Here is a 13,617-nt window from a genome sequence, read left to right on the forward strand (position 1 = left end):
CTTGGTTTGCCCCTGGCGTCAGAAGGCTGAGCCGAGGAAGAGGAAAAGCCCCTCGGCCTCCGGGAGCCAGAAGGACGGTGGGGGAGATGTGCATGGACCCCGGCCGGGGAGGCAGATTGGTCCGTGAGCGGATGAACGGAGCATTTCCAGAGCAGCCCTAGAGGCGGCTTCCAGCCGCAGTACCGGCCCGGACAACCCCCAAAGGCGACCCCCTCTCCCCTCCTCCGGCGCCCAATCCGTCAAACCATGGCAGACGTCAAAGTCAAGCAAGAAGTTCCAGATCCGGTGGCGCTGGAAAACAGGTGAAAAAGTTTGCTTCTGTGTGAACAACTCACTCGGGGGAGAAGCTGGCACCCATTAATGCAAAGGCTTGTGCTGACAGAGGTAGACATCAGCTCATAATGCAATTTGAGTGAGGTATTGTGAGTTTGGGGTGAATTTCACCTTGTGACATGCCACAGAACCCAGCAATGGTCTTCGACAGGCTTCTCTCACTAGTACATCATTGAGTATTCTTAATAAAACGACTTGCATTTACATTTTGCACTTATGACCTGTTTCTATGCGGGAATAGACAGGTAAGTCCCATTAACCCACCTTTATCTCCTTATAGTTGAGTAAAACTCCATTACGATTGCATGCGTGACACTCTGATGCTGATCTCGTCTATTTTCTGGACTACTGTATATTATTGTTAATAGTAACCCAAAATGCACATAATCCGAAGCAACACACAGCAAGATGCTGGAGGAACTCAGCAGGTCAGTCATCATCGATGAACAGTTGGCGTTTCAGATGTACCCTTCTTAAGGGTACATATAATTCACTTTTTAGTTATGACAAGTTTTCCGTGAGTTTCAAGGGAGTGCAGAATCCAGAGCCTGGTGTGTCCCAGGGAACAGAGGAATCGGCACTCTGCAAGCCAGGTTCCTGATTATTGGGAATTGAAAGTCTGCTATTTGGTTTATAGTTGTGTCCTGTTCAGAGCTGATCCAACGTTGGTCTCGTTCTGATTTCCTGGCCTAGTAATAATTGCCAACCGACAGACGGGATCTGTGTATAATACCAGAGGGCATGCATTTAAGGTGGAAGGGGCAAGTTCAAAGGAGGTGTGAGGCGTAAATTTTTTTACACAGGGTGGTGCGTGACTGGAATGTGCTGTCTGGGGTGGTGGAGAAGGCAGATACATTTGGGGCTATTAAGATTCGTTTAGATAGGCACATAAATGTGAGAAAAATGGAAGGATGTGGACAATGTGTAGGCAGAAGGGATTAGTTTAGTTAACAATTTGATTAATTTAATTGGTTTGGCAGATTATTATGAGCCAAAGAGCCTGTTCCTATACTGTTCTATCTCTGTTTTCCTTCCTCTTTTTGCCATGTACTGTAAACTGACTACTTTCCATCATGTGAGTTTGTGATGGTTCAGTATCGACTGGTTTTGTTGCAATTTCTAGAGCACATCTAATGATGCCTTGACATTTGGATGAGAATGAATCCTCCTGTCTGATTATTTTTTTTTCCTATTCTCACACAGGATTTTGGAACTCTGCCAGCAGTTTCCACAGGGGATCACAGACCAGGTTATTCAGAATGACATGCCGCAGGTGGAGCCACAGAAGAGAGCAATGGTTATCAACAGGCTTCTCTCAATAGTAGGTCATTTAATGTTCGTAATAGAGCTTCTTGTATTTCTATTTTGTATTTATGATCTTGGGCCTCTCAGTTGGTAAAGTGATAAACTGCGTACACGTTGAAACTCTCTGGCTAGCATCCTTGGGACCGGACTGATACTGGACCACTGAAAGTCTGCAAGAAGTTGATATCCATTTCTACAATCAGCTCGTTTAATGTTTATAATTGTGTCCGGCTGTTTCTCTGCTGTTGTTACTTCCAATGGAATATTGGGAAATCGGGAAGACTGACACAATTGTCCATGTTATAAGTATCACCCTTCTTCCTTGATTACTGGGAACTTTGATGTTGCATTTGAACAAGAGCAATCATCAATAAGACTGTCTCCTTTTGGGTAATAGGGTCTGACTCTGGCACTAACTTAGCTCTTCTGCTGAAACATTCATCCATATCTTTTTAACCTCTTTTTTTTTAAGATTCCGATATTTTTCCTGCTAACCTTCCCCCAACCTCCCTCTTCCTCCAGTAACCAAAGTAATCCAAAGCCCTCTCTGCAGATCATGCCAATTCCTGTTCATCCACCACACTCTGCTTACTTGCTGGTTTCCACTTGGGCATCTCAATGCTCCCACCCCTCCCCATCTCCGATGTCCCCCAGCCTTGCAAGTAGAGAAAGACATTCAGTTCTGATCTCTTGAACATACCTGATTTTAGTAATTGCAACTTCAGCACTCTGTAGATCTCTCCATCTCCTCAAAGCTTTAGATGTGCATCCTAACGTGCTCATGCTAATCACCGTGTGGTGTGGAAGCCGCACCAGGACAGGCAATAGGAGAACTCCACGTCTGGTGGTTAAATGACCCACTGGCACCAGCCTGGCCGCCATCAAGGACATATATACCAGAAAGGTTGCGGGAAAAGACCAGCAACATCGTGATGGATCCCATCCACCTTGCTCATGGACTGTTCATGGACTTCCATCGGGGAAGAGGATACATGGCATCTATGCCAGGACCACTCAGAAATAGTCACTCTCCCCCCAGGTCATCAGACTGATGAACCCTCCATCCTACCACCACAACGTACACATCACCCAGCGTCACTTCTCATGCATACAGTCAGTCTCAATATAGAGCAGTTACTTGTACACTGTTTTTTATAGGACTGCTTTTTTAATTGTAATTATTGTAGATTTTTTTTGTTTTTAAGCTTATTTTTATGCTTAAACTTGTATAATGAGGAATGACAATAAATAACTTGAATTTTAAGTAATATCTTATATAATATCAAGTTCTAAGAAGCATTTTATTATGAAATATATATGTTTTTGTAAACTCTGTGCAGTCTTTGGTAACACTCCAGTGAAGCACCTCAGAATGTTCCATTGCACTTTGTAAATACATGCTTTGTTGAAAGTCTGTGGCCTTTGTAGTTAAGCATTGTGTTCCCAGATGCCTAATCCAACACTGGAGCGCAGTACATTTCAAGTCAATTGTATGATGGCTCTTCTTTCTTTTTGAAGCCTTAATCTGTCTGGTATGGTTAGGTGGGTTGAGGGATGGGTATGCAGAAATACTTTGTCATTTAGTTTTCAGAGCGCGATTTGCCAATAGCAAGTGAGATCTGTAATGTTTGCTGAAAACTTTAATTATATTGATGTAACTTTGGAATGTTCATCACTTTTTAAGTGGGGAGGCTGACAAAATAACTGTTACTGACTCATTTCAGGGCCAGCTAGACCTGCTGAGGGGCACAGCTGGCCTCCTTTACCGCATCAAGGATTCGCAGTCTGCAAGGTGAGACCTTTCCCATTTAATCTCTAGGAACAGGAAAGCACCAGCATTGCATCACTTGCTTTTAGACCTTTCTATAGTGGAGCACATACACACATAGCGGGAAGCCATTTCAGTCATTGGTTTTGCTGTACTATTCTGACAGATTCTGATTGATGCATCTCTTGACTCAATTATTTTGCCTTGTAAACAATGTTGGCATGTTCTTTCATTTATTCTTTTTCCATTGCTGGCCATTTGCCTGTCCCTAATTGCCCTCAGTATGGTGGATGTCTTTCATGGGCATTAAAGTCACCCTTGAGGTGGGTGGCATGTAGTCCAGATTGGGGAAGAGTGGCACATTTCCTTCCATGAAGGACTGGTAAACAGGGTGGGGTTTTGCTGCAGTGCTGTCATGGTGGGATTTGAATTTGGGTCTCTGGATTATCAATCCCAGTCGCTGCACCACTGGTCCAATAATTTAACCAATGTGCCATTGCTCTACCCTTGGTTACATAGAACACTACAGGCTCTTCAGCCCATAATGTTGTGCTGACCCTATAACCTACATCTAAAATCACCTAACCCTTCCTTCCCACATAAACACTCCATTTTCCTATCATCCCTGTGCCTTTCTTAAGAGTCTCTTAAATGTCTCTAATGTATTTGCCTCTACCATCACCCCTGGTAACACGTTCCACACACCCACCTCTCTGTGTAAAGAACTTACCCCTGTCATCCCCCAATACTTTCCTCCAGTCGCCTTATCATTATGCCCCCTTGTATTAGCCATTTCTGCCTTGGGAATAAGTTTCTGCTGTCCACTCAGTCTTTGCCTCTTACGATCTTGTACACCTAGTCACCTCTCATCCTCCTCTGCTCAAACATGAGCATGAATGCTTGTACGCTTGCATGAATGCGAGGATAATTAGAGGTGGGGAGGGTGAGCTGAGATATTGCTAATCAGATTTTTCCTTGCTTCACCAATACAGGGTTAAAAGGGAAAATTTAGGATAGATACCATAAGGAATGTCATTGTACAGATTGAAAACCACAGTTGAATGTCTAATGTTCTAAATGTTCTGTGTTCTTTGTCCGATGAATTGGCAGAATGCAATTTGAGGCCAACTGCTGGTTCTATTTACCAGAGAGCCTATGAATGGAATGAGCTGTTCAATTGGTACTCAGGAGTCATGAAACTCAGTGGATTTTTTCAGGAAAAATTGCTGCCCTCAGTAAATAATTTCTGTTCTTATTTCACACCAAAGTAATTCTGTTTTTTTTTAATGGAAACTCTTGTGAACACCAGACCTTTGAAAGGTTACCTTTATTTGTCACAATGAAACATATGGCAAAATGCATCATTTGTATCAAATCAAATCAGTGGAAGGTTTTGCTGGGTAGCCCACAAGTGTCACCATGCTTCCGGTGCCAATACACCCACACCCGGCCCACAGCTCATAACTTCGGAAGGTGGGAGGAAACCAGAGCACACAGAGGAAATCCATGTAGTCACTGGGAGAATGTACAAACTCCTTATAGACTGCGGCAGGAACTGCACCCTGATTGCTGATCACTGCCACTGTAAAGTGATGCGCTAACCACTACACTACTGTACCTCGAATTCTGTGCCTGTGTCGGAGGAAATCCCTCCACTACCTTTACCAGCTGGGAACCAAGTCCTTTGTCCGACAAGGCTGATTTCCAAGCCATCCTATTTTGGTCTCCGCACGTTCCTCACCAGTCTGCTTTTCAGACAGGCACACTTCATTTTCTCAAGTATGTGGACCCCAGTCCCTCTCCATCACAGGTCCTCCGTGTTTCCCCGTTGCACCATTCACAGGATTCCCCAGTGATTATGATTCCTTTTCAATTGTAGCATTGCGGCTACATTCACAATATCAATTACCATGAAATCTCAAAATACTTGTTCCTCTCTGCCCTCCTGTCTTATTCAGATTTAGAACCCACAGCTGGTATCAAGTGCTTTGCAGTTCAAACTGTTGTCTTTTAAAACAAAAAAATGTTGTGTCAGTCCTGGATTTGTGCCACAAAACAGTGATGTACCCAATATTATTTTTACTAGGTGATATTGAAGGGATAAAACCGAAACCTAAATTGAACAAATATCAGAAAGAATTCATAAAAATGTAGCCAAAAATGCTATTGCAGTTACTTGGAAATCGGATTCATACTTAAGTATGGACTGTTGGAATAATGAAATTTTTAGCTGCATTCCACTTGAAAAATTACTTATAATTTAAGAAATAAATATGACATATTTTTGAAAATTTGGCATCCTTACTTACAAAAGATAGGATTAAGTATATAGGTCATCTAAAGATAAAGTTATTAGCCAGCTGGGGAAAGAAATAAATACATATATTAAAGCTATTTTGAATTCCATGGAGCATGTGGGGATCTTCCGATATCCAGGCAATCTTAAGGGGGGAAGGGTTAAGGGGAGGGGGAGGGCTGATATTACACTACGTTATTCTATCATTCTATTCATTCTTTGTAACTATCTTAAAAATTGAATAAAAATATATATAATAACAAAACAGTGATGTGGCAATCTGAGGATTACTGATCCTTTTTGTTTTGGAAGACTTTTGCTCTTAAATGCATGCTATAATTTAAACATTTTTTTGTTGAATCAGCAAAATGAAGGGATCAGACAACCAGGAGAAGCTGGTTTATCAAATCATTGAAGATGCTGGGAATAAAGGTACGGTAACATCTTCAAATTCACAACCAACTAGGTAAAATCCCAAAGGGGCCACAGTCTGCTGTCATTGGGAAACTTCCTCCGGCTGAGTATTATGTGTGGGGAGCCCGGCTGCCTGAGATCAAGACCCAAGGGCCCTAGCCTTGAAGGTTTTCCGCTGGGATATCATTCTTCAGTTTCCCTATAGGACCTCCCTGGGTTTCAAACACCTGACCTATGGACACTTTGTACTCACGATCAGGGCTTTGAGAAACCAGCAAAATGGATTTTCCAGCTGCAGTGAGATTACAGGCATCTTCTACTGGGTGGGCATGGGACATTTTGGTAATGTCTTCTCTTCCCACACATCCTCTCCTTCGTCCCCACCAGCCCACTTCTCCTCACCCCTTCCTCCCTTAAGTTTGAGTCATTGACTGACATAAAAGTACAGAACAGGAACAGGCTCTTTGACCCATCTTGTCCATGCCGAAATCATTTAAACTGCCTACCTCCATTAACCTGCACCGGGACCGTAGCCCTCCATATCCCTGCTTTCCATGTACATATCCAAATGCCTCTCAAACATTGAAATTGAGCTTGTATGCAGCTCATTCCGCACTCTCACGACCTTCTAAGTGAAGTTTCCCCTCATGTTCCCCTTAAACTTCTCACCTTTCACCCTTGACCTCTGGATGTAATCCCACCCATCCTCAGTGGGGAAAGCCTTTCTGCATTTACCCTAGCTATATCCCTCATAATATTGTATACCTCTATCAAATCTCCTCTCAATCTTCTACATTCTAAAGAATACAGTCCTAATCTATTCAATCCTTCCTTTTAACTCAGGTCTTCCAGACCCGGAAACATTCTTGTAAATTTTCTCTGTATTTTTTCAACCTGATTTACATCTTCCCTATAGGTAGGTGACCAAAACTTGCACACAATACTCCAATTTAGGCCTCACCAATGTCTTATACAACTTCAACATAACATCCCATCTCCTGTATTCAGTATTTTGATTTATGAAGGCCAGTGTGCGAAAAGCTTTCTTTACAACCCTGTCTACCTGTGATGCCACTTTCAATGAATTACACACCAGTATTCCTAGATCCCTTTGTCCTACACACTCCTCAGTGCCCTACTGTTCACTGTGTAAGACCCACCCTGGTTGATCCTACTGAAGTGCAAAACGTCTCACTTGTCTGCATTGAATTCCATCTGCTGTTTTTCAACCCATTTTTCCAGCTGATGCAAATCCCTGTGCAAGCCATGATAGCCTTTCTCACTGTCCACTACACCCCCAAATTCAGTGTCATCCACAAATTTGCTGATCCAGTTAAGTACATTATCACCCGGATCATTGATGCAGATGTCAAACAACAAAGGGCCCAGGACCGATGTCTGCAGCACACCAGTCAGAGAGGCAACCCTAAATCAGCACTCTCTGGCTTCTCCCACAAAGCCGATGTCCAACCCAATTTACTACCTCATCCTGAATGCTGAGCGACTGAACCTTCCTGACCAGCCTCCCATGTGGACCTTGTCAAATGCCCTCACTAAAGTCCACGTAGACAACATCCACTGCCTTGCCTCCATCCACTTTCATGGTAACATCCTCAACAAACTATAAGATTGGTTAGATGTGACCTACCATGCATGAAGCCATGCTGGCTATCCCTAATTAGTCCATGTCTATCCTTCCAATAAGTTTTTAGAATACTTTCCAATAACTTTCCCAGACTGATGTCAGACTCAACGCTCTATAGTTTCTGTTTGGAGCCTCTTTTTAAACAGTGGAACAACATTGGATGTCCTCCAATCCTCTGGTACTTCTCCTGTCTGCTAGGGCCCCGGCAATTTCTGCACTTGACTCCCACAGGGATTGAGGGACTCAGGTCCTGGGGATTTAACCACTCTGATTTACCTCAGGGTAGCATACTCCTCCTCCTCTGTAATCTGTACAGGGTCCATGAAGTTAATGCTGCTTTGCCTCACCTCTACAGACTCTGTATCCATTTCCCGAGGAAATACAGATGCAAAGAATTAATTTATGATCTCTCCCATCGGTTTTGGCTCTACACATGGATTACCATCCGGGTCTTCCAGAGGATCAATTTTGTCCCTTGCAATACTTTTGTTCTTAACATACCTGTAGAATCCCTTGGGATTCTCCTTCACCTGTCTGCTAGGGCAACCTCATGCCTTCTTTTAGCCCTCCTGATTTCTTGGGTGTTCTCTTGCATTTCTTACACTCCATAAGCACCTCATTTGTTCCTACCTGCCTATACCTGCTATGCACATCCTTTTTTCTCTTAACCAGGGCATCAATATCTCTTGAAAACCAAGGTTTCCTACACTTGTTATCTTTACCTTTTATCTGACAGGCGTGGTACTCTCAAAATTCCACTTTTGAAGCCCTCCCACATTCCAAGTATACCTTTGCCAGTAAACAGCCCGTCCCAATCCACACTTGCCAGATCATTTCTGATACCATCAAAATTTACCTTGCTCCAGTTTAGAATCTCAACCCGTGGACCAGACCTATCTTTCGGCATATTTACTTTGAAACTAATGGCATTGTAGTCACTGGATGCAAAGTGATCTCCTACACAAACTTCTGTCATCTGTCCTACCTCATTCCCCAGTAGCAGATCCAGTATTACATGTTCTTTCATTGCAAGTTCTATGTACTGTTGAAGGAACGTTTCCTGAAAACATTTGATAAGCTCTATGCCATCTCGTTCTTTTACAGCTTGTGATTTCCTGCCAAAATGTGGAAATTTAGAATCACCTACTATAACAACCTTATGTTTCTTGCAACAGTCTGTTCCTCTAAATCCCTCAGTCTGCTGGGTGTTCTGTAATATAGCTCCATTAACATGGTCATACCTTTCTTATTTCTCAGTTCCAGTGACTTTGAGGTGTTACCTACATGCGTCTCCACAACCTCTCCACTAACTGTTTTGGCACCCTGGTTCTCGTCCCTTAGCTACTCTAGTTAAAACCTCACATGCAGCTTTAACAAACCTTCCTGCTAGGATATTTGTGCCCCTCTAGTCCAGGTGCAAACTGTCTCTTCTGTGCAGGTCCCATCTTCCCTGGAAGAGCGCCCAGTGATCCAAAACTCTTAAGCCCTCCCTTCTACACCAATTCCTTAGGCACATATTAAGCTGTATAATCTTCCTAGTTCTGGCCTCACTAGCATGTGGCACAGGTAGCAATCCTGAGATCACAACCCTGAAGGTCTTGTCCTTTAGCTTAGCTATGGCAGGTGAGCAGAACTAAGAGCACTGAGCAGACTTACTTGCTCTCTCACTGAAACAGTGAGGTCAGATGGTGGCCACTCTCCCTCCATCTGCTCATTCTGCTGTCACAGCTGTTTCTGTGACCCTCTCCTACCCACAACGTATCTGTGCTTGATGTACAAACACCCCTCAGGAATGCAAACCTGTTGTAACCTAAGGAATGTACCTGGGAGAACTTGCTGTTCAATTTCATTCCTGAGAGATTGTCTCAGGCTGTAAGGCATTTTAGAATAGCCCCACTGCGGATTACACCTGTCTCCCACTTACAATGGTTAGAAAAAGAATGGAGGGAATGTTTCAAGATATCATCTCTTCGATCAGCCTCGCCCTTCTCAAACTTACTAGCCCAATTTCAGAGTATGCGTTTTCATTTGTTGCGTTTGGGAGCCAAGCTAAGTGCTTCCAGTATTGTTGGTTTTGTTTTGGATATTAGAAAAGCTGAGCAGTTCAAGCAGGAAAGAGAAATGGTCAATGGTTTGTGTCTGCAACCCTTCACCAGAACCAAAGAAGGGCACAAGTTAGTTTTCACGAAGTAAGTAAGTCTCTGTAGAATCAAGGGAGAATTTACAGTAAGATAAATCGAGGCTCAAAACACTGCAATAACTGTAATCTGGAGCAAAAGAATGAACTGCTGGAGGAAACCAGAAGGTCAGGCAGCATCTGTGAAGGCAGAGGACTGATGGCTTCAGGTCAGGAACCTGCATCAGGTTTGATTGTGTGAAGGAGTGATGGCCAGTGTGACAGGCAGGGGCTGGCAGGTGAGAGGTAGAACCAGGAGAAGTGGGGAGTGGGCAGGGGGGGGGGATTGATAGGCAGATTGAGTTAATGGCGGAGGGGGGAGATGGTAGAGGCAGCTGGAAGGCTGTATGTGGAGACAAAAGGAAACTGGAGATTCTGAAATCTGATGAGGGAACCAGACAGCCTGGGTGAATCAAGAGAGAAAAGAACATAGGTTGCATGTTACCAGATTAGTTAAAATGGCTGAGCAACACACACACAAAATGCTGGAGGAACTCAGCAAGTCAGATAGCATCTACGGAGAGGATTAAGCAGCAGGACTGTTTATTTCCCTGTGCAGATGCTGCCTGACTTGCTAAGTTCCTTCAGTATTTTGCATGTGTTGCTCAAAGTTTCCAGCAAAGTTTCTTGCGTCCATGTAGTTGGTGGCAGCAGCACATTAAGTTACTAGACCTGTGTATTGAGTCAGGGTTAGGGACCCGCCCAGCAGAGCTTTGTGCTCCTTGCTATTTGGAGGTTGCAGACATTTCAGCCTCTGTGTACCATTGAAGGGAGGATGAGTTATTGAATTGGTGCATAGGGTGTCAATCACAAATGTGCAGGACATCACTGAGTATTCATGGAATATATTCTATAGCTGTCCTGATACCTGTTTTGGATCCCAGAAAGTCTTGGCTGAACTTATCTCCTGTGGCATTGCTGATGAATATCAAGATTCAAGTTTATTTATCGTGTACATTGAAACATACAGTGAAAAGTGCCTTTTGCGTTAATAACCAACACACCCAAGCGTGTGCTGGGGACAGCCCCTGAGTGTCAGTGCACGTTCTGGCACCAACATGGCATGCCCACAATGCTCGGTAGAATAGCAAAACAAGCCCTGGTTCCTCCAACACACTCAGTTCTCTAATCCCTAGAAGGCTAGCTTCTTCGGTCTCCAAGCTCCATCACATTCAGACTCTCAGACACTGGTTCTTCAATTACCCCAGCGAACTTGCAGAGATTTGCTGACCAGGGCTCCACTCAGGGACCTGGACTTCCATACTCCTTAATCGACCTCCATCAACCCCAGGACCGCTGATCATCAAACTCTAGGCCTTGAACTTTGGACTCGCCGATGCCAAGACCCTGAACACTAGGCCTTGAGCTCCAGTCTCACCGATTCGCGAACGTGGGGTTATCGGACCTCATTGCCCCTGCCCGCACAGATCTCCAACTCTGAAGCTCACCACCAACTCGCTGACCTGGTTTTTGTTGGAGATGCCATTTAATGGCAAATAATATTAAACATCCTGACTGATCCTTGGGCCATATTTGTTCAAAGGGGCATTCAGGGTGGCAGAGAGAACCTCAAAGCATGTATCGGGAGCACAGAGGCGCAGAGAAAGGGGTAGAACATCTCACAAACCACTAGCCCCATCATTCACCACCTTGTACATCTGTGAGAGACTGTGATTCCCTTACTGACCACATTGGCCAGCATGGAATCCTCAAAGCTGTCATTGAAGTAAGTCACCCTTGATTCCGAGAGCTGCAAGAACAATGAATGTTGACAATGTGTTTATAAACAACTTCATTGTTTACTGAAATAGAACACATTAGCAAACGTCTCCACTTCTGGTCTTTTATAGCGGGAAAGTCTTTGATGAAGTAGCTGAAGGGGATTGGGCACAGGCTTGAGGAGCAGGAGGAGATTGAGTTTCAGTAATCACAAGCATTATCTAATTTCAGTGCAGAACCTCACTTCTGTAATCCCTTGACCATGGTCAGAAGTTGCACTGATGTCAAGCCCAATCACTTTCACCTTACTTGGAATCCTATTTGTATTTTCTGTCTGCATTGAGGTCTGGAGCTGGGTGATTCTCCTAGCCTTGAGTTAACTGCATGTCCGTAAGTTGTTGGTGTGTGGTGATAGCTTTTCAGCACTTTTGATGAACCAGTCTCACAAAGGATTGAGGACAGTCTGATGGTGTACAGAAGCTGTTTGGAAAGGATTGTGCCTGGTTGTGTGGCAGTGACGTACCTGAGAGACTTTCCACATTGTCAGATGTTGTAGCTGTGCTGGTGAAGTTTGGCTCAGAGTATGCTCTTGCTCAAGTCTTTTGAGCGGGTCTTCAATTCACATCTCTGATACTGTTATTGCTAAGATATGGTTAATACCTTTAAAGAATTCATAACATGTCTAATAATAAAATACCTTTGATCTAAAATGGTGATGCTGGAAAATTACAAAGTGCTTAAAATTATATCTTGAGCCCAGTAATATAAATGTTTATTTTGTAGGTATATGGAGCAGAGATATTCGATACAAAAGCAACCTTCCTCTAACGGAGATCAACAAAATTTTGAAGAACATGGAAAGCAAGAAACTAATAAAAGCTGTGAAGTCTGTTGCTGTGAGTATATTAGTCCGGGTTTGGATAAAATACTCCCACCTTCCCATCTCTCTCAGATCTCTCAACATGTACAGAAGGCATGATTTGACTGCTCAGTGCAGCACTCCTTTACTCTTAGATGATGGGCTCGGGTCTGTGCTTAACATGTTTCAGTTAAAGCAACACACAAAAATGCAGGAGAAACTCAGCAGGTCAGACAGCGTCCGTGGAAATGAACAAACAATTGAAGTTTCAAGCTGAGACCCTTCCTCAGCACTGAAACTTGCATGGCCACCTTCAAACTGAGTGTTTTCAATCAGTATATTAAAAAATGGAATTACCTTTAATCAGTTTATACTTAACACATACACTCACTGGCCACTTTATTAGGTACAGTTGTACTCCTCGTCAATACAAATGTCTAATCAGCCAACTCAGTGCATAAAAGCATGCAGACATGGTCAAGAGGTTCAGTTGTTGTTCAGACCAAACATCAGAATAGGGATGAAATGTGATCGAAGTGACTTTGACCGAGGAATGATTGTTGGTGCCAGGTGGGATGGTTTGAGTATCTCAGAAACTACTTATCTCCTGGGATTTCACAGTTTCTGGACCTTACAGAGAACAGAGCAAAAAACAAAAATATCTAGTGAGTGGCAGTTCTGTGGCTGAAAATGCCTTGTTAATGAGAGGGGTCAGAGGAGAATGATGGCCAGACTGGTTCAAACTGACAGGAGGGTGACAATAGCTCAAATAACCATGAGTATTAACAGTGATGTGCAGAAGGGCATCTCTGAATGCACAACATGTCAAATCTTGAAGTGGATGGGTTACAGCAGCAGAAGACCACGAACATACACTCACTGGCCACTTTTCAGCTCAGGAAATGTCTGAGCGTATGAAGCTTCCAATGACTTTTGTGAAAGCAATACAACTCCAGTAATTCAAAGTACAGAAACAGGCCATTGTACTGTATCTATATCTATCTCATTAATCCCACTTTCCTCAAAGCCTTTTACCCTAAGTTCCTTTTTTTTTGAAAATTGTCCTATTAATGTTGGGGAAATGTGAACTATGGGGAAGTAA

The 13,617-nt window shown here is 43.5% G+C and overlaps 1 protein-coding gene across 1 annotated transcript in view; it reads left to right on the forward strand.

The window, feature by feature from the left end:
- polr3f (polymerase (RNA) III (DNA directed) polypeptide F) overlaps positions 1-13,617 on the forward strand; it is a 22,842-nt gene continuing 9,225 nt past the window's right edge. Inside the window, exons 1-5 of the mRNA XM_059986463.1 lie at positions 1-302; positions 1,537-1,654; positions 3,363-3,430; positions 6,067-6,134; positions 12,440-12,552. Of these exons, the coding sequence (XP_059842446.1) occupies positions 247-302; positions 1,537-1,654; positions 3,363-3,430; positions 6,067-6,134; positions 12,440-12,552 (423 nt within the window). The 5' untranslated portion in view covers positions 1-246. The remainder of the gene's footprint in view (positions 303-1,536; positions 1,655-3,362; positions 3,431-6,066; positions 6,135-12,439; positions 12,553-13,617) is intronic.

Source organism: Hypanus sabinus, chromosome 12 (assembly GCF_030144855.1).
Source record: "Hypanus sabinus isolate sHypSab1 chromosome 12, sHypSab1.hap1, whole genome shotgun sequence".
NCBI lineage: Eukaryota > Metazoa > Chordata > Chondrichthyes > Myliobatiformes > Dasyatidae > Hypanus > Hypanus sabinus.